This window comes from Cucurbitaria berberidis, assembly GCF_010015615.1.
Source record: "Cucurbitaria berberidis CBS 394.84 unplaced genomic scaffold K460scaffold_1, whole genome shotgun sequence".
Lineage (NCBI taxonomy): Eukaryota > Fungi > Ascomycota > Dothideomycetes > Pleosporales > Cucurbitariaceae > Cucurbitaria > Cucurbitaria berberidis.
Window position 1 is genome coordinate 5,056,803 of NW_024468935.1, and position 23,552 is coordinate 5,080,354.

Here is a 23,552-nt window from a genome sequence, read left to right on the forward strand (position 1 = left end):
TTGAGAATCTGGCATGTGACGGCACGGATCTTCTCCGCAAACCCCGGGGCGAAGGCGCGGATTTGATCGGCTGTATTGTGCTGCCTCGGCACAACGCCTGCGACGATCCAGTGCTTGAAAGTCGCCCAATCCCCACACACATGTTTCTCTTGGAGGCTTGAAATTACTGTCTCGACCATGGCATCACTATCACGATCACTCAGACCGTTTGCACGCGCCGCTGCTGCTTCGTCACGCTCTCTACGACCCGCAGTACTTCGGGCCGCCCCGCAGTACGTCCCCAGCGTGGAGGCGAAAGAGACACAAGGCTAACAGACGCGCAACAGAGCACGATGCCTCTCAGCGACGCGCGCTCGCCGTGAAGCCTTTGACATCTCTGACGTTCCCCCAACGCCCATAACCCACCTCTCGGAGACGGAGACGCTCATGAGCGATTCCGTGTCCAAGTTCGCCAACGATGTCATTCTACCGAGAGCACGAGACATGGATGAGGCAGAGGCCATGGACCCCGCTGTGGTAGAACAGCTCTTTGAGCAGGGTCTCATGGGCATTGAGATACCCGAGGAATACGGCGGCTCGGGCATGAACTTCACATCCGCCATCATTGCTATTGAGGAGCTGGCGCGTGTGGATCCTAGTGTCAGCGTCCTATGCGATGTACACAACACATTGGTCAACACAGCTGTCCTAAAGTTTGGCTCAGAGAAGATTAAGAAGCAGTGGCTGCCCAAGCTGGCAACCAACACGGTCGGATCCTTCTGTCTTTCAGAGCCCGTCTCCGGGTCAGACGCTTTCGCTCTTGCCACCAAAGCCACACGGACAGACAATGGGTACAAGATCAGCGGTAGCAAGATGTGGATCACGAACAGCGTCGAGGCAGACTTCTTCATCGTCTTTGCCAACCTTGACCCAAGCAAGAAGTACAGGGGCATCACTGCCTTCATCGTCGAGAAGGGCACCCCTGGCTTCTCCATTGCGAAGAAGGAGAAGAAGCTCGGCATCAAGGCCAGCAGCACATGCGTCATCAACTTCGACGATGTCGAGATCCCCAGAGATAACCTGCTTGGCAAGGAGTTTGAGGGCTACAAGTACGCCATTGGTCTTTTGAACGAGGGTCGTATTGGTATTGCCGCACAAATGACGGGTCTGGCACTAGGCGCCTGGGAGAATGCCGCAGGGTAAGTGTGCCCGATCATGATACAGACCCAAAGCACTGACGCTCCCCACAGGTACGTGTGGAACGACCGCAAGCAGTTCGGCCAGCTCATCGGAGAGTTCCAGGGCATGCAGCACCAGCTCGCACAAGCCTGGACCGAGATTCAAGCCGCCCGCGCCCTCGTGTACAATGCTGCCCGCAAGAAGGAGGCCGGCGAGGACTTCGTCATGGATGCTGCCATGGCCAAGCTGTATGCCTCCCAGGTCGCTGGAAAGGTATCCAGCTCGGCTGTTGAGTGGATGGGCGGCATGGGCTTCGTCCGCGAGGGGCTTGCGGAAAAGTACTTTAGGGACAGCAAGATTGGTGCTATTTATGAGGGAACCAGCAACATCCAGTTGACCACCATTGCGAAGCATCTTCAAAAGCAGTATACCAAATAGGTGCATCATCCAACAGGGGGACGGGCGTACTTTTGCATTGCGGGAGCATTTATTGTAGATACTTGAATCGATTGCATGTGAACGGACGGGGCATGTCTCCATACATGTCAACTTGCGCAAAGCATCGTGGGGGTCAAGATGTGTCCCAACGTAGCTACTTCCTACAGCGAGGGATAGGTACTGCAGTTGAGTGATGCCGATCGTGGATATTTACACCAAAGGCTAGTGATCTGAGGGGAAAATGGTTGCCGAACGCGCGGGGATTGGAAGCGAATTTGACCGTGGATGGCATGACATACATGACACGACAAGCCCGGAATCTTGAGGCTTACCCCGTATCACAGGGGTGATTTGTTGCCCCATTTGCAGAGCGCCCGTCTCACAACAGACCAGACGGCGGCGGCACAGAGCGAATACTGGTGGATTTGAAATGAACGCTCGGGGCTTGGGGGTGGGTTCCAAGGTTATCTATCGCCTGCGGCCTGATCGACCGGCCCACCATCACGAGATTTTGCGCCAGGCGGGCAGACAATAACAACACCCACCATCCATGTCCTAGAGGCCCGCCAACGCCAACGCTTGCGCAAGGCAGCGTGTACACTCTCTTGACACCCCGTCGCATCTTCTTCCGTTTGTCCTGACAAGCAGTGGTCTGACCAGCCAGACATTGCTAGTAGACTGAGGCTGCGCGCCGTGTCGTATCTACTCTCCTATCTTTTACCCCCCTCCTGTCGATTCTCCTGTGTCTGACCCGCTATTCTTATTGTCCTGATCCTGTTTTTCCCCTTCCTTTTTTTTCCATCCTGCATCTCGCCTGACGGCTGGCGGCTGGCACCGTCCTCCGCGCTCTCAGCCCCATCGGTCCAGCAAAACACTGCCAACACCCCTGTCACGTGGCACTTCTCCCAACACACACAACCCTCTACAACACACCTCCCTGAACAACTTCAGGCGGTCTGACACTTGTGTCTACCTATGATCACGTAAAATTATCCAACATGGCGTCCGAATCCAGTGCCCCGGGTCGGGATCGCCCTGCCGCGAGCAGTCGAAAACATACTGGCCTCGAGAACCTGTTACCGGCAAGCATCACCACGAGGAGCAGATCCAAGCCACGCACTCGGCCGTCTGCTACCCCTCACTTGGAGCGATCCCTGTCCTCCATGACCGACAGCTTCATGCTGGAACATTGGGGTGCATCAACTCATACTCCGCCAACCGAACTGGATAGCGCAGCTACCTCACAGTCGAAGGTGGAGGATGCGCTCACTCCAATCTCCAACTGGGCCCATCTCAACTACATCAAGAACCAGCGCAATTCTCTTCGCGGGGAGCTCAAGGCTCACCTGATTGCGGGCGCGGAAGCGAAGCGGTCTGTGACTTCGTTGCGTCGGCTTGCGTTTCGCATGGCTGTCAACATATCTGTCAAGGAGAAACAAATCGCAACAACCGCAAGGAACTTGGCGAACAGTAGGAAGAGCAATTACCTCGAAGGAAAGGATACGCAGACGAGGATTGAGGACTTGAAGAGAGCGTTGCGCGTCGAAGAGGGACGGAATCAGGAGATCCTTGAGGCATTGGAGAGGGCTTCTATGCTCACGCTTCAATGTAAGCAAGTCAATCCATGGTCCAGCCTATGCTGACAATTCGTGCAGATTCAACCCCACAGTCCCAAGCTCAGCACAGACTTCAACGTAACCCCTTTTCGCCCCCACCATCACCGCCAACTCGTCTCTCAAACCCCCCGGAGAGTCCTCTCGGTTCTCCTAGGACCCCAATACGAGCAAACTCTTCGCCATGGCACGACATGGAATGGGGGCTTACACCCAACATCGAGACGCCTGCCGACATACGCACATCAGACAGTCGCTTGATACGGGCGAAACGAGAATCAGATCAAGCGCTTGCCGCATGTCGCAGTCGCATAGAAGAATTGCAGGCTGAGTGCGCACAGAGTACAGAAGATGGAAGACTTCTAGAAGGAGTGAGGGAAGGCCTTGAGCAGGAAATTCGGAGCCACCAGTCTCGTATTGCTACCTTGGAACGCTCGAGGGCGACAGTGGAAGAGACGCTCACGTCCACGAGGTCACAATTAAATGCCGTGACAAGTTCAGAAGAGAGACTGCAGCAAGAGCTTCAGGCCAAGACCAAGGAGTTGGCCCATCTAGAGCAGATGAGCGGGACCAAACAGCAACTGATTGGAACGTTGCAGAGAGAGAAGACGGCCATCGAAGACCAACTTCACGCTCGCAACCTCCAGTTTGGGGAACTGGAGAACCGCGCAGCCACCCTGAAGGAAAACTTGCATGCGTTGCAGAACAAGCTTGAAACCGCCGAACGCCATGAATCCTCCCTCCGCGACCGAATCGCGGAGAAGGAGAGCGCGCGTGAGGATCTTAGGAAGCGGCTTGACCGAGGCACCCAGTATATGGAACTCTTACAGCAGAAAATCGCCGGATACGAATCGCAAGCGACACAGCAATTGAAGCAAATCGAAGTTGGTGGAGGTGTTATTTCTGAGCTCCGTGAGGAGTTGAAACTGTTAGAAGATAACAAGAAAGACACAGAGGATGCTTCAGCGACATTGAGGACAGAGATGGAGCTTCTCTCAGCCACTTTGCGAGCCGGGAATGACGAGCGCGATGAACTGGTATCGAGTTTGAGGTCCGCACAGACTGAAAGGGCAAAAGTCGAAGAAGATCTCTACGTTACAAGAGAGCGGCTCGAGCAAGAGACAGTTGCACATACCAGTCTTCAATCTGAATTGGAGACGCTACGCTCGTCTTACGATACTCTGAAAGGCAATTTACAGGCTGCTCAGGAACACGTCAAATCGCTGCAAGGCGCGGACGCGGAGGCCCAGGCCAAGTTAGAGACCCTTCGCGATGCGAAAGCAGCGTTGGAGGCCGACCTCAGAGACGCCCGACAAACATTATTCCGATTGCGCGAAGAATTGCGCGCTAATAATTCCAAGCTTTCCGACGTAGAGACGTCCAAGAGATCATTCCAGCAGAAGCTACATTCATCTGAAGAGCGAGTGTCATTCCTCGAGACAGAGCTCGATCGGGCTGTTAAATCCAAGGACGAGGTCGATGAGCTGTACGCAACGGACCTGCAGAGGAGCAACGCACAACTCCGCGAATTGGAATCTTCCGTCCTCGATCTCCAAACGGTGTTGGGGTCATCAGAGAAGCTTAAACTGACGTTGCAAGAGGATTTGCATCGGGTACAAACGACCAAAGATGGGGTGGAAGAGCAACTTGGTGAGGTCCTCCAGTCGAAAAAACACCTGCAAAGCGAGTTCAACAACGTTCAATCGCGGTTAGTCATCACTGAGGGCGAATGTGCAGATTTGAAGTCTAAAGTCACTCGGCTCGAGTCTGATCTGAGCGGCAACTCTCAGACTAAAGCTGATCTCGAAGAGCGCTTGAACACCACTATACATGATAGGGACATGCTGAAGAAGGTCGTACCTGAGCTAGAGGCAGCGCTAAAAGATAGCGGCGATGCAAAGACGAGACTCGAGGAGGCTCTCGCGCTTGTGCAGATGGAGGGTGAGGCCTCTGGGGTGGAGATTAGTAGCCTACATGAGCAGCTTAATGAGGTACATACAAAGAAGGGAGAGGTGGAAAGGAGACTTGAAGAAGCGCTGAAATCCAAAACCGGTTTAGAGGGCCAGCTCGATTCCGCTCAGGCGAGGCTGGTGGTTGTTGAGGTTGAGGCCACCGACCTCCAGGCGCAACTGTCAACTCTACAAGACGAAACGACACGGATACGACACTCCAAGGAAGAAGCTGGAGCGCGTCTGACGACCGCGCAAGCATCGTATGACGACCTCAACAAGCAACATAAAGTTACTCAACAGCAACTGAAAGCCGCCGAGGCTGAAGCAGCAGAGATAGGTTCGAGACTCTCGGAGACCGAGGAAGAGCTTACCGCTATACGTCGTAACAAAGCCGCAATTGAGCGACAACTTGAGGAAGTAGTAAAGGTTAATATAGCTTTGGAAAAGGAGCTCGATGCTGCGCGCCAGAGCAACACAGAGTTGGAAATTCAACTCGACGATGCACTGAGCTCTAACGTTGGACTGGGGATACGCCTTGATTCGACACGGGCCGAACTGAGCACATTGGAAGCCAACAATGAAGGTCTCAATTCAAGGTACTTGGACTCGAGTAAAGAGATGCATCGCCTTCGGGTGGTCAGTGATGACGTTGAAAGACGCCTCGATATCGCTTTAAGTTCGAATGCCGAATTAAGTGAAGATATTGGTCTGACTCGGTCGCGAATGAACGAAGCGGATGAGAAGAACGCTGGGCTCACAGACAAGCTATCCAATACCGAGCAAGACCTTGATATACTCCGGAAGGACAAGGCCGATATTGACGAGAGGCTCGGTCAAGCCCTAGCTCGGACCGAAAGTTTAGAGAAGGATCTCTCTTTGACTCGCTCCCGACTAGAGGAATTCGAGGCCCAAAATGCTTGGCAAGCGTCGACGCTATCTACGACCAACGAAGAGCTTGCTACTGTTCGACACATCAAGGCTAGTATCGAAGAGCGACTCGACGGTGCCGAGAAGCATAGTGAAGCTCTCGAAAGTGAGCTCTCGTCTATGTCCTCGCAACTGAACAAGTTGAAATCAGAGGAAGTTACCTTGACTGCTAAGCTGTGTGAAAGTAGCAAAGAGACGGAAGCGTTGCGCACCATCCGTACGAAGCTTGAACATGATGTGAGCGCCGCTTTACTACGTAGTGGCAACCTCGATAGTGATTTACGCGCTGCTCAGAAGCGGCTCGACATCGTCGAATCTGAAGGTCTTACGCTGAACTCCAAGTCTCTTGAAGCCGACAAGGAGATCACTTCTCTACGCGACACAAATGCCAGACTTGAGGCATCCGAGAAGGACTTGCAGTTCCGGCTGAGCTCAGCGGAAGAGGATCTGGACACTGTGCGTGAGACGAATGCGCGCCTTGAATCTTTCCTTGATCAGCTTGAGACAGACATGGCCACCGCAGAAGTCGCTGTTGAGGAGAGCGCGAAACGGTTGGAAGAGTTCGTGGAAGAGTCACAGGCCAAGATAGATGCTTCGAGGAATGCCAAGCTCAAGTACAAGCACAGGGTCTCGGAAAGAAACCATGAGATCGAAGTTCTGAGAAGTGAGAACTCGGAACTACAACATCAGATTGGCGAGCAAACGCAAGAACTAGGGACTCTTGGGAAGGGCAAGGCGAAACTAGTCGAAGAGTTGTCGGCTAAGAAGAAGTACATACAAGAGCTTGAGTTGTCAAGCGATAAGCGAATGAGGTCCATGAACTCTACTTATAATGAGTTGAGAAAGAAGCATGAGGAACAAGGTCGGCAGCAACGGCTAAGCCCGGATCATGATAGTGCGGGCCGCCTCAAAGCCAAGCTGCAGGCCAGGGATGCGGAGATTGAAGAGATGCGGAAAAGCAAAGAGCAATTCGCATCTTCCTTTGCTACTCTGGAGCAGGAAGTTCGGGCTCTGAGGGATGACAAGAAGGCATTCAAAAAATTGGTCGCAGCTTTACAAGACAAGATCAGGCACCTTCAAGTCCTCGAAGAATGGGAGGAGCCGATCACCCTCCAAGAATCCTACGACACAGCCCCCCAAAGTCCGATGTCGGGACATACTACAAGCTCCAGGCTTACTCCCATAGGATTTCCAAGTGTACAACATGAAAGGCCAACAACGCGATCCAGCGCTGTTTCCCATGACGACGATCTCGATGCTTGGGCTAGAGAAGTTGAGCGCGTGCGCATGCTGAGGAATGAAACCGCGATTCAGCTCAGCGGTATGAAGAAGGCGAGGCATGATCTTAAGAAGAGCTTGAAGGATAGCGAGGCGCATCTTCACCAACTAGAAAAACAAGCCAAGCCGTAAGTTCAACCTTTTTCAAAGGTACTACTCGAATACTAATGAATGAAAGGAAACACCACCGCGCGCTTCTTAGGAAGAGCAGACCTTCTACACCAGCACGTGTGGCCACAGAGCCTGGTCAAATTTCTCCATTACCGCGGACGCCGACGCGTCCTGCTACTTCGGGTGGGTTCCCTCATACCCCAGAGTCAACAGCGAGCACGCGCTACAGTACGATACTTTCCTCGCCGTCGACACCACATTGGGAAACAAAACGATGGTCAACGCTTCCACGACCAAAGACAAGTCATCGCCCCTTCACAGGCCGCAGTGGCAAGTCCTTATTTGGGGAAGGGCCAACAAGTGCGGGAGAAGAGGAAATACCAGTCGTAAGACCCAAGGAGAAGCGGAGATGGAGCTCAGGGCTGCGCAGTTTATTCAAGGGCGAGCATTAGCATGCATTGTGTCTAGTGTTGTAATAAGACAAGGCTTCGTACATCGAACAGTAGGTAGTTCGAGTTATAGATTCAGTATTTCAAGCTTCAGCATTTTATGAACAGTATATTAGCGTACATGGTATATTTTTTATTCTATAGAGAGAAACTCTATTAAAGTTTATATCAACAATAGCGTACTTCCATATTGAGTAGTCAGTCCGTAGAATCCTAAAGTTCCATAACCTGTATCCTAGTTAAGCTAAAAGTCTAGGTTAGCGAAGAAAGCGAGAAATACTCGGATGATTCCGGCCTGAAGGGGGCGTTGAGAAACACATCGAGATTTGGCTTCGAACAAAGCTCTTGTACATTAATGCATCCGCTTTCAGATTGACAAGTGAGACATGGACAGCGTCCAGGTGTATGCTTAACACATAGCACAGTCGCATACCCCCCCTCGCATGTTGAGAATCCTACAACTCATTTCTTGCGTCCAACAGCGTCTTATTAGAGACTTTGCCATGGGCGGTGGTGTTCCAGATAACGGACCGGTGATTGTGAGCATCTCATGGTGGTTATGTTTCCTATGCGGCATCGTTCTCGGCTTGAGGATATACGCAAAGTTGAGTCGAAAGCAAAAGCTGTGGTGGGATGATTATGTCCTGATCGCATCGTGGGTAAGCTTCTTACCTTTCCACAATCCTGCAATCTCCTAGCTTAGTAGAAGGAAGTCACGAATACAAACAGGTCCTGTTGCTCATCCAGTCCATCATCACGCAAGTAGGCCAACTCATCGGCTTCGGTAAACACGCCGTAGACATTCCGCCGCAAAACCTCGCTACTATTGCGCTGTACACGTCCGTCGGCGCATCGATATCCTGCTTCCATTCGACGGGGAGTAAGATTTCTTTCGGGGTCACGCTCCTCCGCCTCGTCAAGGGACGGTGGAAGTCATTCGTATGGTTCGCAATCGTCACGCTGTTCCTCGCCATGTTACCCAGCGCATTTCTCCAATGGGTTATTTGCACGCCCCCGCAAAAGGCGTGGAATCCTGCGGTCAAAGGCAAATGCTGGAATCCGGGCATTGTCACCAACTACGGCATCTTCAATGCGGCGTATTGCGCCGTCATGGACTTTGCGTTGGCGCTACTACCGTGGACAATTATCTGGGGCCTGCAGATGCGCTTGAGGGAGAAGTTTGGCGTGGGAGTTGCCATGTCGCTTGGGCTTCTGTCGGGGGTGTGTGCCATTGTCAAGGGGATTTATATCGTGCAACTCCGCGAGCAGGACTTTTTCTGTACGTTTTAGGGCTCTATTATTGCCTCTTTTGATTAGGGGTTCACTGACACGATCTGTGACCTAGATAACGGCAAAGACGTGACCATCTGGACCTCTGTGGAAACCGCCACTGCCATAATCGGCGCGTCTATACCTGTTCTCCGCGTCTTCTTTAGGGAGAAAAGACCACCCCGCAGCAAGCAAGGTAAGCCCAAGAAAGTGCCTCGCATGGGACATCTCTGCGGCGGTCACGATTTAGGATAAGGCAGTCGGAGGGGTAAAGATGAGAGTTGGAAAATGCCTGGATGCCGCCAGCGTTCGGAATATATTGGTGGCTGCGGGTAATAATGGATGTCAATAATACAAAGAAAATAAAAGAGTACGATACATTACCCCCATATATTGCATGATAGTTACAGTTAGTATATGGAAATCGAAAATATGGACAGCTACTCCCAAAACTCTTTCCACTCTTTCTCCAGCAACGCCATATTGTCAAGCACCATCGCCGCCTTCATCGCCAGCTCATTGCCCTGAGTCAGCTGCGAATTCACGCCCCTCCAGTCAACCTATTAAGATTAGCCTCCCGCAAGGCCCTGATGGCATTAGTTAAACACGTACTGGTGGCGCACTCCATCTCGACGTCGTCCACGCCATACTCGACATCATCGCACTCGACTGCTCCACCCGCATCATGTTCATGTGCATATTCGACTGTGTTTTCAACTGCTGGTGTTCTTGCTTCATGCGTTGCAACTGCATCTTCGTCTCCTGCAACTTTGTATTTCGTGCCGTAAGCTTTTCGCGGTAGCTCTGTACATTGTTCGTGGTGGAATACTCCTGGAAGTACTGTTGCAGTCGTGGAGAATACAAGTCGCAAGTGAAGCCACTATTGGTGGGTACAGAGGACTCAAGTTGTGAGAGGACGCGTGGCTGGGGATGTGTGTCGAGAAGCGGCTGGATATGCCTTGTATAGCACTCCTCGCATGCCGTGAAATCAGGTACGGTGGAGGGCAATGAGTAGCGTCTTTCTCCGGTGACGATATCGCCTTTTTTGCAGAAGGGGATAGCAGCCCACTTTCTTATATACTCTACCAACGGCGAAACATCTCTTGTTCCCGTTGCCATCGTCTTCTCCGCGACCTCGACCATGCAGTCGAAATATTGAAAACCGCGCGCCTGTGCGTTGCCCAACGTCATGAGATCACACGTCGCCGGTAGCTTTTGTCCATTGGCCACGAGCCGGAATATGCCGTTTAGACATGGGTAGATGAGATTGACATTTGCCACGCAGCCGGAGCAGAAAGTCAGGTCCTCAACCAGCGTGTTCGTCTTTGGATCGTGGAGACAGTACCATCTCCTGGTTACGGCAGGGTTTCCCCCTTTTTTGACTTCGGGATCCTCGCGGTTCAGGTTTGGACATGGCCCATCTTCATCATGCTGGATTGCCGCTACATTTCCCATCAACGTGAGATCTGGCGCGTTATTTGAGAAGAGCCATACATAAGCTATGCGAACCCACAGGCCTGAAAAGTCACAGCTGGTGCTGGTGTTCGCCGGTTTGGGCGGAACGGTAGAGAAGCAGGGTCCATAGCGCGTGTTGCGGAACGACGTATTATAGCAGTCCGGACAAAGGTCGAAGTCAGGGAAGTGCTTTGGCGAAGTGATGTGCAACCAGTCATCGAGGCCTGCTACATAGTTCGTCCGGGAACATACTCCGAGTGTAGGAAACTGTTTCTCTTGCGGGGCTTGTGAGGGTGGAGCCGACGTGGACTGCGGTGGGGGCCGAACAAGAGGCATCTTGACGAGTGCACTAGCTCGCCTTCCCAATGACTTGACTAGGCAATGCAGAAGGGACCAGTAAGAGGATGGTTGCAGGCAAAGAGGCGTCTATGGGAAGAGACAAAGCACATATGCCCAGCTGACACGAGTGTCCTGATGGCTGCGGCATGCCAAGGCCATGAGAGCTGAACCCCACCACAAGCGCCAGACCAAAAGACACGAAGACGCGACGCATTGCGGAATGCTTTGCAGTGTTGGGCATCACGGCGTCCTGTACGAATCTAGGAGACTTTACGCACCTCAGCCGCTTGCTGACAGTGTCAGATATGCACGATATGCACGATCTGCTCGACATCTGCTCGACATCTGCTCGACTAGGCGTGTCCGAGCCGGGCGGCTGGAACCGGCTCCTCATTGGCCAAAGTCTCGCTTCTTATTCACGTCTCTGATGAAGATGCATCTGTAAATTCTTTGCCCTATGAACTTCCGTCGACGTGATGAATTACGAGCATGTTGTCAATAGTGCATAAAGACGAACAAGATGGTGGCTTCAACGTAGTGAAACATTGAGCCTCCTGGAAGGCTGTACAGCTGTTGGATGTGGAGAGCGAGGCAGACTACGACGTAGGAGAGGTAACAAATGTGTAGTGTCTGTGTTATAGGGGTGGCTGAGCATGGCTTAAGAGAGGTAACGTGTATTCTTACATGGTTGGTTCTGATGTAATGGCTTGACAATTTCCAGAAGGTCAAGCCAGCCGGGAGAGTCCTAGCCAAGCCAGGCCCAACAAACGGTGTGTTGATCCGGGAGGGTACCAGAACGCCGGATGCTGAAGAACAACGCATTGGAATATGGTGGGGTAGTTGCTTTGACGCGATGATTTTCCTCAAACTAGTATAGGTACTGTTGTTGGTGGAGAAGTGGCCAAATGGACGGCGGCAATAAGCGCCCATAACTTGAGCAAGGGCTCCGCTGCGGGTCGATGCGAAGGGCAGTGTGTCGAAACAAAGCTTAGGAAAGGCAGTGCAGTACAGAGGCTTTGATGGCAATTTCGATCTGAATCGAAGCATTTACGATCATCTCCCGGGCCCAGCCCAGCCGTGCCATGATACCGGAGTTGGTGGTGGCTAGGTCGTGGAACAAGCAGACGAGAAAAACTATCATCTTGCCCAGAATACACTGGTCGCCTTGCTGTATGCAAAGCTGCATAGTATAGACCGCAGCTGCGGCCTCCTGTCAGTCATATGAGAGAATGTCCATGCCGGTCAGACAGCGGTATTTCCCCTTGGACGTTTTGTGCATCCATGGCGATTTAGGTAAGCCCTAGCTAGGCGCGGCTAATTCCACGAGTGGCAGCGGCACAGGTGGTACGGAGGAGGGTTTTACTTGGTGGCCTACCTCCAAAGAGAGATGGCGCGTGGGACGTGGTAGCACGAGCGAAGGCGTCTCTTGTTTCGAGGTGGGGTGAAGAGACGCCACAGTGCTCCGCTAGTCAGACACATCCGAGGGAATGGTAACTGGGGAGCTGACGAACGAGCCGTGGTATAGTACAAGTCAAGTTTGATTGATAGCAAGCAAAAGTAGTGAGCCGTGTTGTGTTGTGTTGTGTTGTGCTGGGCTGGGCTGGGCTGTCTTCGCAGTTCATCACAATCTAGATAAGGTTCATTTGGTGCGAATGGGCCACGTCGCTACGGGGGGACATGGGGGGCCAGATCGTGGAGACATGGCAAAATGTCAGACGGGGCAATTCCCACCACCTCCTGCTGTGCCGCACGACTGCTTGCTGTCTTTTGTCTCTTGCCCACATGATGGGGGGGCCCTTGGAGGTTTGCGGAGCCAAGGCTAGGCCTCGACGAGGTGCCTGCAGGCTCTAATGCAGGCTCTCGCCGTCTACGACATTTCCTTTCACTACGGCCAGGACGAAGGGGGGTTCGAGTCGAGTGAGGCCAGAGGGTTCATGGGCGAGGGCCAGCTGCGAAGACGATGGGATGGTTTTCTCTCTTCCCCCCCAACAATGGCGTCTGAGGAGGGACCCGGCGCTGTGTTGTTGGATGCGGCATGGCTCGACGATGCGACGCCATGTATAGCGTCGTCTTTGGGCGCTTAAGCTGCAGCTCATCCCTGGAGCTTCGCCTCGCCCGACGGCAGCGATTGGCCTCGGTCGCCAAGGGCACTGGCAGTGGGCAGCGGAACAGCTCTAGACGGCGTGCGTGGGTAGACGGTAGACGGTAGACGGTAGTAGAGACAGTACCGCGAGTCGTTCGTGTGGCACTCCTACCGGTACCTTCTCCTCCACCACCACAAGACAGCACGCCTCTTAGTCGAAACAAACCACAACCGTCTCACGCAGCACCTTGAGCCTCTTTGCTGACCTGCAGCTGGCCTGCTATAACCCTCCCCCCGTCCCTCTCCCTCTCCCTCCCCCTTCCCTACATAGTCGCCAACCCAGCGCTTCCCACGCCCATCCAACGCTTTCGCGCCGCGCATCCCTCCTCGCCCATTCGTCCTGCCGCCTCGCCGCGACCGTCTGTCCAACCCTCGGAATTGATAGACGGGCCTCCATCGCGGCACAGCCCTGGCACAGCGCTCGGTTCTGCCTGCTTTCGAGCCAGCCTGAGGCAGAGCAGAGGCATGGCGACCGCGACCCAACTCATGCCGTCACCCAGTGGCCTGAACTCCATGTCAGCCTTCAGTCCCTACACCGACAGCCCCAGCTCGCCCGCCAACTTTGCTCAGGTCTTTTCAAATAGGTACAGTGGCCCCCCCATATTCCCAAGAACCCATCATGCATCTGCCTGCACGTGCTTGCGTGCTAATGGAGTCCCCCAGATCCTCAAACACTTCGGACCACCTTCAACCCCCGCCCAGTCCTTATCCCGCCACAGTCGACCCTTCGCCCGTCGACAGCAATGGCACCAGCCATACTGATCACACCGAGGTAGCCGCGGTCCATGAACGACTTGCAGTGACATGCGGGCTGACCCCACCACAGATCGAAGACGACGCCCAGGTCAACCATGTCGGCGAAGACAACATGAGCGACATCAGATCGCCCGCCACGGACGATATCGTGAGCCCGGCGAGCCATGGCAGCCAGCCAAAGCCCTACAGGCTCGACACGACAGTTTCTGCGCGCACCCGTGCCGACTCCGACGACGCGCCCCCCTCCGTCATCCACGCGCCTGCCCATTTCAAACAGTTTGTATGTGTCGCCTCCTCTCCATGGTGCTTACACGTCCTAGACGCTGACATCTAAGCCAGACTCGCACAGGTATATCCACCGCGTCTCCCAACGTAAAATCACCCGAGAGTTCCGCCGTCGAGTCGCCGTCGACGCCAGAAGCACACATGATTCCCGATGTGGACGAACAGCACACGTCTGCCTACAACCCCGCCTACAACTCTGCATACACGACCCCAATCGATACTTCGGTATCGCCTTCGGGCATGCCGGATCGCAGCACACCCCGCGCACAAACACGCTACGACTTCGAGGAGGACATGAAGCGACGCAGCAGTCGTATGAGCGGCAACCTAGCTGGTACGTAGCCTGGGGCTCCGCAAACACGCACCTGCTGACTGAATCGCGCAGACATAGCTGAATACGACGACAATGCCCCAACCGACTCTTCGGCAAGCTCCGTCATTGACCCAGACGACAGCCAGTCTTCGCAGTCGCAGAGCGGCGAGTCCGTGTCCATGGGCACACAGACAATGGGCCAAGCACTACACGGCATCAACGAGACGGAGAAGGAAGTCGTTGCCCTCCAGGGCGCCTTGAACGAGTGCTGGACGCTATGCAACTCGCTGGCCAAGCTGAGCCAACATCATCGCCAACGCATGTTCCACTATTCTGGCGGACAGGCCGATATACACGAACACGCCTGGAGGACGTGTTGGCGACTCTGCCAGAAACTCTACGAGAGTCGCGACGAGAATCCTTCGGCACAGATCCATCCGACGTTGGAGCTTTGCCGAGACTTCTGTCAAGCGCTGTTTGACGTGCGTCAGCGTGGCGATGAGGCGTCTGATTCGGTCCTCAGAGTCAGCTTCGAGCTCAACAACCACCTTTACAACGCCCACGACCGCAATCTGCCCGAGACGTTCCGCGAACGAACATTTGACTTTTACCTAACGCTGTGCCACCGATTGATGAAGCAGCGCACCTCTCTTCCCGAAGAGACAGATTCACTATTGCATGCATGCTGGTCGTTGGCCGAGATGCTTTTCAGCATCCGCCAAAACAGCCGTGACGGCAAACCTGCCGACGAAGAGCTGCTAGGCTCTGCCATACAAGCCTGTTGGGAACTGTGCGACCTGTTCCGCGAGGGGTGGACCCAGGTACGGCCCGACCGCGGGACCCCACGACCCACGCAGTATGCCTTCTCTACTGGCCCCACTTCTGTGACACACTCTCAAATCGCATACTCGGAACGATCTGGGCGGTCGTCCAGTGTGAACGATTCCTATCACTCGGCCATTTCATCTAGAATGGCAACGCCAATGCAGCCAGAGACGCCAACCACCATTTTCGATGACCGAGAAGAGTTCTCCCCGGCCGAGTCTGAGCCCAACGTCCCGAACATCCTTGTCCTTGGTCCAGAGGCCGGCATGACGCGGACACACGACCGCTGGTCATCAGCCTCTTCCAATCTCTCGACATACTCCGACTCTTCAGTCCATACCTCCTCTACCGCAACCGCAGGACGATCGGATCCCAACCTGATCCGTCTCAAGGGCCTGATCATCAAGGCAGCCATCAACACGGGCTATAACCGTCAGATCCCACTGCCGGACTTCATCCGCGCCTTGCCCTCCAACAGCTTCGGAACAATCCCTTGGCAAAGTCAGCTATTTGAAAGCTATCGAAAGCTTGTACTAGCAGACCCGACGCTACGGACTGTTCACACACAACCACTCCGCAGATTAACTGCCCTTGAGATTGGCCGGTCTGTGCAATGGCTGGCTCGCAGCGAGCATTTCAAGTGGTTACGTGAGCTCTATCGATTTGTCTTTGGCAATTATCCTGAAGACACTAGCCAACGCAATCTTATTATCAACGCATAATGCAGCTTCATTCGGCACAAGGCTTGTTTCATCACCTTGGCCCCGGGTTTTCTGGATGGGGGGGGCTTTCTGTTCTGTTTCCGCCATATACCCCAACGCTCTCTTCTATGCACATGATCCATTTCTAGGCATGTCTACTATCTTCGCTTCTTTGTATTATTTTGATCAATAACTACTTTTATCGGGTTGTTCAAGACTGTTCATCTCATTGGCTTTCTTATGACTGCAGAAAAGCCGGCTGACATGATTTTTACCATGACTTATTCATTCCTATTCAACCGAGATGAAGTTTGCGGCTCCTCCATCGGCGCACGTGGTTTAAATGTAATCTGAATGATAATAACGATACGAGATCCTCTCAACATAACAGTGCTTCGTATCTCACGTGCTCATAGTCTCTACATTAGGTGTTATTTGCTTGGTATAGTATCTTCTATAGGAATCTAGTCGTGGACAAGAGTTATCCTGATGTGTTCTATGCAATACATGTACAATCCAGACATGCTGATTATGTCGTCTATTCTCTAAATATGACTGGCCAGTAACTCTTCTGCGCCTGTGTTGCCCCTTCTTCCCTGAGGGTCTCGTCCAATTCAATCCCCTGTTCTCTCCCCATCCACTATTCTAGTGTATGAGCATATGGAACAGAATTGGTGGCTGTTCTTTGTTGTGTGTCACGAAACAGTCCGTCCTTGTGTGTTGGACAAACAGGCTTGGTTATGGGTGGTAGAGGTGTTTGTTCCTCGAGACGAGGAATGATGCCGATGAATCAAATCGCTGCTTAGACCTTTCTTGATCGTAGCGTAGCAGTCGTGTTGATTCCGCAGTACTTTGGCTCCTCTAGATTTTCAACACGCTCATTCGGTGCTGTAGCTTCCGGCCCCCAGCGTTGATCGACTAGAGATGTGGTATCACCGACTCAACCTAGCTGGGTGATACTGCTTGTGGGTAGTTTCGCCATTTAAGGAATCAAGCCGTCCGACTTTTCGCCCACGCCAGGCGTTGGAGGGTCGATGGTCGAGGGCGCTTTTTGTGGGAGCAGCGACTTCATCATGTGTACCAGGTCGGCTGCTTTGAAAGGCTTCTGCATCACGCGGTCCTACACATACATTAGTTTTTGTTGACGCGCCACGTTGTCAGCAGGGTGTAACATACCGCTCCAGCAGTGATAGCCGTATCAATCTGCTCCTTGCGCACATTCGCGGTGACAGCGATAATGGGTAGCCGTGCGCTCATGTTCGGTCTGGAGCCTATAGCTCGTCCCAACAGTCCCTCTCCCGCCATTTCTTTCTTCCGGATCTGTCGCATTGCATCTAGTCCGTCGAGAACAGGCATTTCTAAATCCATGAGGACCATGTCGAAAGTCTGTTCCTCCAGGACATTCAGCGCCTCGAGACCGTGATTCGCTACATTGACATGACATTGTGCCTTTTTGAGCTGCTTGCTCAAAACTTGTTGATTAATGATGTTGTCTTCGACTAGCAAAACGTGTAGCTGTTGAGGTGAGGAGTCCGTGTGTGTGTTTGGGTCCAAAAGCCCACTCTGGGCCTGGGGTCCTGGTTTCTCTTCCCGACGCGCCTTGACGTAGAATCCAAAGGTAGATCCATGCCCTAGAATAGATGAAACACCAATCTCGCCGCCCTGCTTTTCGGTGAGCTCCTTGGAGATGAAAAGACCTAGTCCACTACCGCCATATTTCACATGAGTTTTGACGTTCGCCTGCCTAAATCGTTCAAAGATCCGGTGGATTTCCGTGGTCTGGAGACCGATCCCAGTGTCGCTGACGCTGAACATGAGGTAAATTTCTTCTCCGGGGCCCCATTCTGGGCTGCTTGTGACGTCTACGTCTTGGTTGCGCTCCGAGGCCCAGAACATTTTATTGGAAAAGAAGGCTCGGGGTTCAGATAAGCAAGCCCCGAAGCGGATAGAGATGGTCGGCTGCTTTGACGTCTTTACAAATTTAATGGCGTTAGTGAGAAGATTGATAAACACTTGCGTGACTCGCGAAGGATCCAGGTAGACGTAGTCGATGCCCAAGTCTGAGAGGGACGTGTCGGATTTGATATTGTGTGCAATTCGGTCGTGCTTTAGCTCGGCTTCGAAAATACTAACGATGGAATCGATCAGCTGCGCGGGCTGGACTGCGACGGGCGTTATAGACAAGAGCATTGAGTCGAGTTTGCTCAAGGTAAGAATGTCGTCGATAATGCGCTTTTGGTGATTTGCACATTGCAGAATGATCTTAGCGCTTTGCATATTCTCTTCCAAAATGTCGAGGCAGGGTTGTGGAGTCTGCAAGAGCTTGGCCCGGCATTCTTCTACTGCATTAGAGATGGCGTCAGCGCAATGAACGATGGCGCTGAGGGGGTTCCGCATTTCGTGTGAGACGACGTCGATGAAGGCTTCTTGCTGTCGTTTTGCTTCTCTTGCTTCTGCTGCCAGTCGAGCCTGGAATGTTTGCGCCCACTTCAACCTACTAATATCAGTCGTGCATGCCATGATGGACCTCACTCTACCAGCCTCATCGCGGTAAGGGAAAGCTAGCACTTGAAGCTGAGCTGGTTCTGGATCGCCTACTGGCGGTGTATACATGCGCTTCAAACGAAGTTCGACGCCGATCCGGTCCACACCTTTCAGAAGATCTTCCCATAACTCCTCCGCCTTCCGGCGGTCTTCGTCGTGGTAAACATCGAGGAAAGCCAGGCGGCCGGAATGCTCCGATGGAGGTTTGCCAGCTAACTTGTAAAAGTGATCATTCGCCCATAACATTTTCCCATCCATGGCAACGTGGCACATGCCTACTGATGCATGGTCTATAAGATGGCGCAATTTGAGGTCACTGAAAGCGAGGTCTGCCTCTAGTTGCTCTTGGCGCTTCTTGTTGGTCTCGGATTCAACTGCGGAGGACACGATGCTGGATACCATGCGACTCAGGTCTCGGACGAATTGCTGGCATGTGCCGTCAAACGGCCGAAATGGATTCGTGCCGAAGACTAGATATCCGAACAGACGGGAGGCGCTCATTATTGGCACGATGGCAATTTTCTTGGACCGCTGACCCCAGCCTCTCCACGAAACCGAGTCGAAACGCTCATCACAGTCGAGAATCAGGGTGGCTGAGCCTGCACGTCGCATGTCAGGGATCAAGCCTTGGTCGCTGTCCATGGTCGCGCTTGCTACTATAAGATCGTGACCTCTTGGGAGCCCAATGTGTCCCTGCAGCTGCAACAGGTTGGATCCTGCAGTTTCTTCCAGTTTGTAAAGTATTGCTAGGGGAACATCAGATGCATTGGTCTCTAGCGTCGCGAGAATGTGGGCGTATACGGATTCGACGCTTTGCGAGGGGACTGAAGCGAGCGTGTTCAACATGGAGGTGCGGCGGTCTGCCAGCTTCTGCACAGTAACTTCGTACCTGAGCAGGAAGTCAATACCGACAAAACAGATAAAGAGGGTGTGCCAAACTTACACAGTATTCAGGTATCCCTCGGCAGGCACGCCTACAGGCACGAAGCTGCCCGAAAAGAAAGCCTCTTCCCGCCATCCTTTGCGCTCAACAATCAGAGACGCAGCCGACGAGTAATTCACTCCGACACCTGTGTCCCTGGCCTGCTCAAAGTATGGTTGGATGCCGGACACAAGGTCGGGATAGCCTTCTTTGAAGGTGGATCCCATGAGCTTTGGGTGAGCGGCGCATGCGAGGGTAACGTAGTGCTCATTGTAGATGGCAACGAGGTTCGACGTCGGGCCCCACCACAGACAGGCTGGCCGCGAGTCTGCAAAGACAAAGCTCGTGAAGAGACGCAGTGTTGGACTCCAGGTCTCCAGCGGTCCCAGCGCGGTGCGCGACCAATCCCTACTGCGAAAGAAGCGAACATGATCGGTCTGAGGCAGTGTAGCCGTCCAGTCGGCTGCATTCAGCGTCGTGCCAGGGCCGTCATCGGGCGGCGGGGTTGGCATCTGCGTTGGCATCCACGTCTGCGGGCGCATCAGAGAGAAGGAGGGACGGTAGCATGTTGGTCGTCAGTCAAGGAGAGACTATCTCTTGTGCAACAGCAACGGATCTGTTTTCGGTGAGAACCGGGCGCGCCGGCGCCATCTCCAATGTGGTCTTAGAAGCCTTGACGACGCGACGACTCACGGCTACACGTCCAGTCTCCACAGTCGTTGCCCAGACTTTGCCGTTACGATACCCATGGTTCAGGCCTCACTCTACCAAGCCGAAATTGTCCTTGCTCCACAGCCGCAGCAGTCTGTGTAACCTGTACTACACGTGAAAGCCCTCAGCAGCCATCGGTCGACGCTCTGACTGACAATTCTTTGTTCTAGGCAAATTTTGTTCTCGACGTGGCCACGAGTGTGCAGGGGCGCCTTGACAAGATAAGTCGCCTTCTCCGCATGCAGCATGGGACGAGTGGCCGACATCATCGAACGACTGAATAGCTACGACGGTAGTATAGATTCAGCACGTGGCAAGTGCAAGCAATGATGGGGACTTCGTCACAGTGTAGGAAATAGAGTCTTCCATTCTATTTCCAGAACGTTCCCAAGATAGGTGTTCCCGACCAAGGCGACCTCACTGACTACCAACTTGCGCTTTCTCGATAGCCAATCGTGGACTTCTGCATTCGTCTCATTCGGGGACTGCTTTTCGTTCTCGGAGGGCTAGACCGTTGGGATACATTTTCTCAAACGTCATGTTCTCGCCCTCAGCGTCACCGCCCTCGGATCTAGCGCGGTAGAAGTACGGTCGTCCATGACGATATACTAGCTGGTATGTCTCCTGTTCAACTTTATGTCGCTGTACGGTTCGCAGCGCTCCATCTCGCTCAACCACGAGCGTCGAGTGCCATGGTGTTGCGCCCAAAGCACCCTTCTCCTGTTGCGGAATTACCGCCATGGAAAGCTTGTCTTTGCCTCCCGAGTCGTGGATCGACAGCCTAACATACTCCGTGGAAACAGCTGCCAACGCTGCCGAAAATGCCTTCCACCGGCCCATCATCTCCTTCGCAGTGTTGGCAATGTTAGCAGCTCGATCTTCCGATGAAAGGGCAAGATGCTTCCCGTTCAGAGCAAGATCTTGCGACAGGAACTCGAGGTACTTGGTGTGTGTCATTTGCATGTCGCTGGTAGATGTATTGGCCATGTCAGCTTCGAACTTGGGGTCTCCAAAACGATACTTGAGTTCGCGGCGAATGCAAGAAGAATGCGCAAGGTAGTACTCTTTTGACTGGAAGTTGCCTGGGTGTGCCAAGAGATCCCAAAGGCGAAGGAAGCTAAGGTTATGGAGGCTGTTATCTGCAGCCATCTGTCGCACAGCTTGCCCAAAGTTCCAGACGGTTTCATCTGAAACTCCGAGGAGATCTAACAGAATCAGAACATTGACGAGCTGCATAGCATCGGGGACACTCACCATTATACACGAGCCCGTCGGAGGTAATATGCACCTCTGCACCAAACTCATAGATTGCCTTGATTTTCTCGGCGAGCCCATTGAGGTGCTTCAGCGCAAGCTCTTCACCCAAATCAGGTAATACACCCAGGACTTTGTCCTTCGTGTTTGGAGACTTGAATGGGAAACCCGGAAGGAGCAAGAGAACTGGTTCCTTCCGCTCCACTTTGCCTTTGACTATCGGGAGAAAAGTATCGAAGCCATCCCATGTCCCGGTACGTTCGTAGTTTAGACCGTAAGTTTCGATGATTTTGAGGATCTCAATAGCTTTGGTAGACCGCGTGTCTCCTGCTTGAGTTGGGATGAAGCCCTTGGAGGCGACATGTTGTTCCTGGACTGGGAATTCGGTGCATGTGATATGTGCCGCCTTGGTGCCAGTAACTGTCGCTGCTGCTGTCGCGGTTTGACCGGTGCTCGCGACTGAAGCCATGCTAGAGATCGACCGAAAGGAACGAGCAGGGAGAGCACAAAGGGTTGAAGCGTGTAGAGTCGAATGACGATATAAGATTCACCCAAATTCGGATGGAAAATAATTTGAGCGCAATACTGAACACATGGTATCCAGCTACACGGGCACCTAAATATATTAAGCTCTATTGCGTTGTCGTTGCGCAATGCATGCACCTCAGCCCTCCAGGGCTTTCCGATCTCACTCAGGCACAGCTGCAAAGCCGTACCAGCCAACGCCACTAATCCTCCCAGCTCACGACGCGCTTTGCTCGTGTCGTGTGCAAGTCTTGGAAGAGGAAACTTTGGCTACTTGGATAGGTAATTTCTCACATAAGATATACTGTATGCGGAGACACTTTCTGCCATGGTGGAGTCGGCCAAGCATGGGGCTCGCTGAAAGACAATGCGCTGTCCTATTTCTAGCTACTCAGCCTCTTCCTGCAGGCAGCTACCTAGGTGCTGTACTTTCAGCTACTGCGCAATCTACAGTACTCTCGAAGCACTTACAAGACCGCCTCCTCCATGAGTAGTTAGTTGTATTGGACTCCTCCCCAGTACTGTTACATTAAAACAACATGTTCAGCGGCTTGCAAACCCGCTTCAACCCGATCTCCTTTGTTGGCTTAAGCTTGGATTCAGAAGTTATTTCCAGTAACACATTCCCTTGATTAGTATTTGTAGCGTATCACGCATCAAACACTTATCACATTGTCATTGACTGCGGTTTGAGAGAGGATTTCAAAAGTCTATGCCCTAGTTGAGCTATCACGAGTTATGTGAAGGTACTTTCATTGACTACGAGAAAGAAGTATGATTGAAAAGTAACCCCCTCACCATATCCCAAGACCCGTTCTCCTCCGAATAAAATCCTCTAGCACTCCGTAGCCATGCTACTGGGATTATGGGCGCACGATCTTCTTCCACTCCTCATCGCTATACCTGTGCTGAGGCTGCTCCACAAAGATAGGCCCATGATACTCTTCTCTCAGCTTAGCATACTCCCTCAATGCTCCCAGGATTGTAGTATCCACATCCAACGCCGGCTTTCCAAGTCCCGACTCCGGATCATATGCCAGCGCAACAACAGGGCCGCGGAATGCGTGTCCAATGCTCATGTTCTTACTGAGAATGCGCTGGCTGTGCAGGTTGCTATCATAAGAAAGCTGAATCCAATACGGCAGGTAGCGGTCGTAGAACCCGATGGTCTTAATTTCCTCCTTCGGCGTAGTAGGGAAGCATTTCTGCATATCAAGCGGCGCTCCATCGATGTTGTATTCGAGCCAGATGAAGCGTGGTCGAGCAACATCGGTCGGGAAGTAGAGGGCTCGTCGGCTCTTGGGGCTGGGGCGTGTATCTTGCGTATCAACAAAGGCCTTGCAGAGAAGTTTGTGGGTTGCCCAGTGGCTCGATTGGCAGTCGGTAGAGCAGTACTTGACATTCTTGCATCCGCTACAGCGCTGGCGCGAGGATTCTTTGTGGCACATGGCGCAGAGTAATGTGCTAGTAGTCGGTTGTTCGACAGGAAGGAAGTCCTCGAGGACGTAGGGCTGGCCAAAATCCTGGGGCGCGCCTGCCATACTGACTAGTTCCTTTGTGTCAGGTCGTCTGGAGGGCTTTGGC

The 23,552-nt window shown here is 53.0% G+C and overlaps 8 protein-coding genes across 8 annotated transcripts; 4 read left to right on the top strand and 4 right to left on the bottom strand.

Moving 5' to 3' along the window:
* The first annotated feature begins 49 nt into the window (after positions 1–49).
* K460DRAFT_303583 (acyl-CoA dehydrogenase NM domain-like protein) lies at positions 50–1,963 on the top strand. Its single transcript, XM_040929949.1, has 3 exons — positions 50–272; positions 327–1,178; positions 1,230–1,963. The coding sequence occupies exons 1-3, from the start codon at positions 178–180 to the stop codon at positions 1,594–1,596; spliced, it is 1,314 nt and encodes a 437-aa protein (XP_040793959.1). The 5' UTR covers positions 50–177; the 3' UTR covers positions 1,597–1,963.
* Positions 1,964–2,594: 631 nt separating this feature from the next.
* On the top strand, positions 2,595–7,929 carry K460DRAFT_373415 (uncharacterized protein; the record flags this gene model as incomplete). The annotated part of the gene is made up of 27 exons (XM_040934580.1): positions 2,595–3,204; positions 3,252–3,461; positions 3,492–3,551; positions 3,657–3,681; positions 3,718–3,983; positions 4,014–4,121; positions 4,158–4,253; positions 4,287–4,346; positions 4,398–4,423; positions 4,460–4,579; positions 4,610–4,684; positions 4,715–4,768; positions 4,811–4,921; positions 4,955–4,960; positions 5,000–5,065; positions 5,111–5,221; positions 5,270–5,299; positions 5,333–5,449; positions 5,480–5,543; positions 5,583–5,587; positions 5,630–5,757; positions 5,803–5,867; positions 5,922–6,017; positions 6,057–6,124; positions 6,155–6,244; positions 6,383–7,494; positions 7,545–7,929. 27 exons carry the CDS (start codon positions 2,595–2,597, stop codon positions 7,927–7,929), a joined length of 4,164 nt encoding a protein of 1,387 aa, XP_040793960.1.
* A 595-nt stretch (positions 7,930–8,524) lies between these two features.
* Positions 8,525–9,810, top strand: K460DRAFT_362145 (uncharacterized protein). Its single transcript, XM_040932590.1, has 2 exons — positions 8,525–9,205; positions 9,272–9,810. The coding sequence occupies exons 1-2, from the start codon at positions 8,899–8,901 to the stop codon at positions 9,448–9,450; spliced, it is 486 nt and encodes a 161-aa protein (XP_040793961.1). The 5' UTR covers positions 8,525–8,898; the 3' UTR covers positions 9,451–9,810.
* K460DRAFT_275260 (uncharacterized protein) lies at positions 9,636–10,986 on the bottom strand (the record flags this gene model as incomplete). Its single annotated transcript, XM_040928025.1, has 2 exons — positions 9,636–9,755; positions 9,808–10,986. The coding sequence occupies 2 exons, from the start codon at positions 10,984–10,986 to the stop codon at positions 9,636–9,638; spliced, it is 1,299 nt and encodes a 432-aa protein (XP_040793962.1).
* Positions 10,987–13,236: 2,250 nt separating this feature from the next.
* On the top strand, positions 13,237–16,416 carry K460DRAFT_362150 (uncharacterized protein). The gene is made up of 5 exons (XM_040932591.1): positions 13,237–13,716; positions 13,796–13,904; positions 13,959–14,168; positions 14,228–14,507; positions 14,559–16,416. The coding sequence occupies exons 1-5, from the start codon at positions 13,598–13,600 to the stop codon at positions 16,031–16,033; spliced, it is 2,193 nt and encodes a 730-aa protein (XP_040793963.1). The 5' UTR covers positions 13,237–13,597; the 3' UTR covers positions 16,034–16,416.
* A 578-nt stretch (positions 16,417–16,994) lies between these two features.
* On the bottom strand, positions 16,995–19,990 carry K460DRAFT_274383 (putative histidine kinase-like protein M3YPp; the record flags this gene model as incomplete). Its single annotated transcript, XM_040927952.1, has 3 exons — positions 16,995–17,132; positions 17,189–19,445; positions 19,500–19,990. The coding sequence occupies 3 exons, from the start codon at positions 19,988–19,990 to the stop codon at positions 16,995–16,997; spliced, it is 2,886 nt and encodes a 961-aa protein (XP_040793964.1).
* Positions 19,991–20,569: 579 nt separating this feature from the next.
* Positions 20,570–22,001, bottom strand: K460DRAFT_329422 (uncharacterized protein). The gene is made up of 2 exons (XM_040930739.1): positions 21,444–22,001; positions 20,570–21,394 (listed from the first exon to the last, which is right to left on the bottom strand). Exons 1-2 carry the CDS (start codon positions 21,910–21,912, stop codon positions 20,664–20,666), a joined length of 1,200 nt encoding a protein of 399 aa, XP_040793965.1. The 5' UTR covers positions 21,913–22,001; the 3' UTR covers positions 20,570–20,663.
* An 830-nt stretch (positions 22,002–22,831) lies between these two features.
* On the bottom strand, positions 22,832–23,509 carry K460DRAFT_351329 (uncharacterized protein; the record flags this gene model as incomplete). The annotated part of the gene is made up of 1 exon (XM_040931569.1): positions 22,832–23,509. The coding sequence occupies one exon, from the start codon at positions 23,507–23,509 to the stop codon at positions 22,832–22,834; it is 678 nt and encodes a 225-aa protein (XP_040793966.1).
* Positions 23,510–23,552: the final 43 nt, after the last annotated feature.

Bases quoted from the DNA above. Each gene is read 5' to 3' on its own strand.
- K460DRAFT_329422 (XM_040930739.1), bottom strand. From the start codon at position 21,912: ATGGCTTCAGTCGCGAGCACCGGTCAAACCGCGACAGCAGCAGCGACA. The intron at 21,395-21,443 runs GTGAGTGTCCCC...TGATTCTGTTAG, and splicing joins CGACGGGCTCGTGTATAATG to ATCTCCTCGGAGTTTCAGAT.
- K460DRAFT_362150 (XM_040932591.1), top strand. From the start codon at position 13,598: ATGGCGACCGCGACCCAACTCATGCCGTCACCCAGTGGCCTGAACTCC. The intron at 14,169-14,227 runs GTATGTGTCGCC...CATCTAAGCCAG, and splicing joins CTGCCCATTTCAAACAGTTT to ACTCGCACAGGTATATCCAC. The intron at 14,508-14,558 runs GTACGTAGCCTG...TGAATCGCGCAG, and splicing joins TATGAGCGGCAACCTAGCTG to ACATAGCTGAATACGACGAC.
- K460DRAFT_303583 (XM_040929949.1), top strand. From the start codon at position 178: ATGGCATCACTATCACGATCACTCAGACCGTTTGCACGCGCCGCTGCT. The intron at 273-326 runs GTACGTCCCCAG...GACGCGCAACAG, and splicing joins GTACTTCGGGCCGCCCCGCA to AGCACGATGCCTCTCAGCGA. The intron at 1,179-1,229 runs GTAAGTGTGCCC...CGCTCCCCACAG, and splicing joins GCCTGGGAGAATGCCGCAGG to GTACGTGTGGAACGACCGCA.
- K460DRAFT_362145 (XM_040932590.1), top strand. From the start codon at position 8,899: ATGTTACCCAGCGCATTTCTCCAATGGGTTATTTGCACGCCCCCGCAA. The intron at 9,206-9,271 runs GTACGTTTTAGG...TCTGTGACCTAG, and splicing joins CCGCGAGCAGGACTTTTTCT to ATAACGGCAAAGACGTGACC.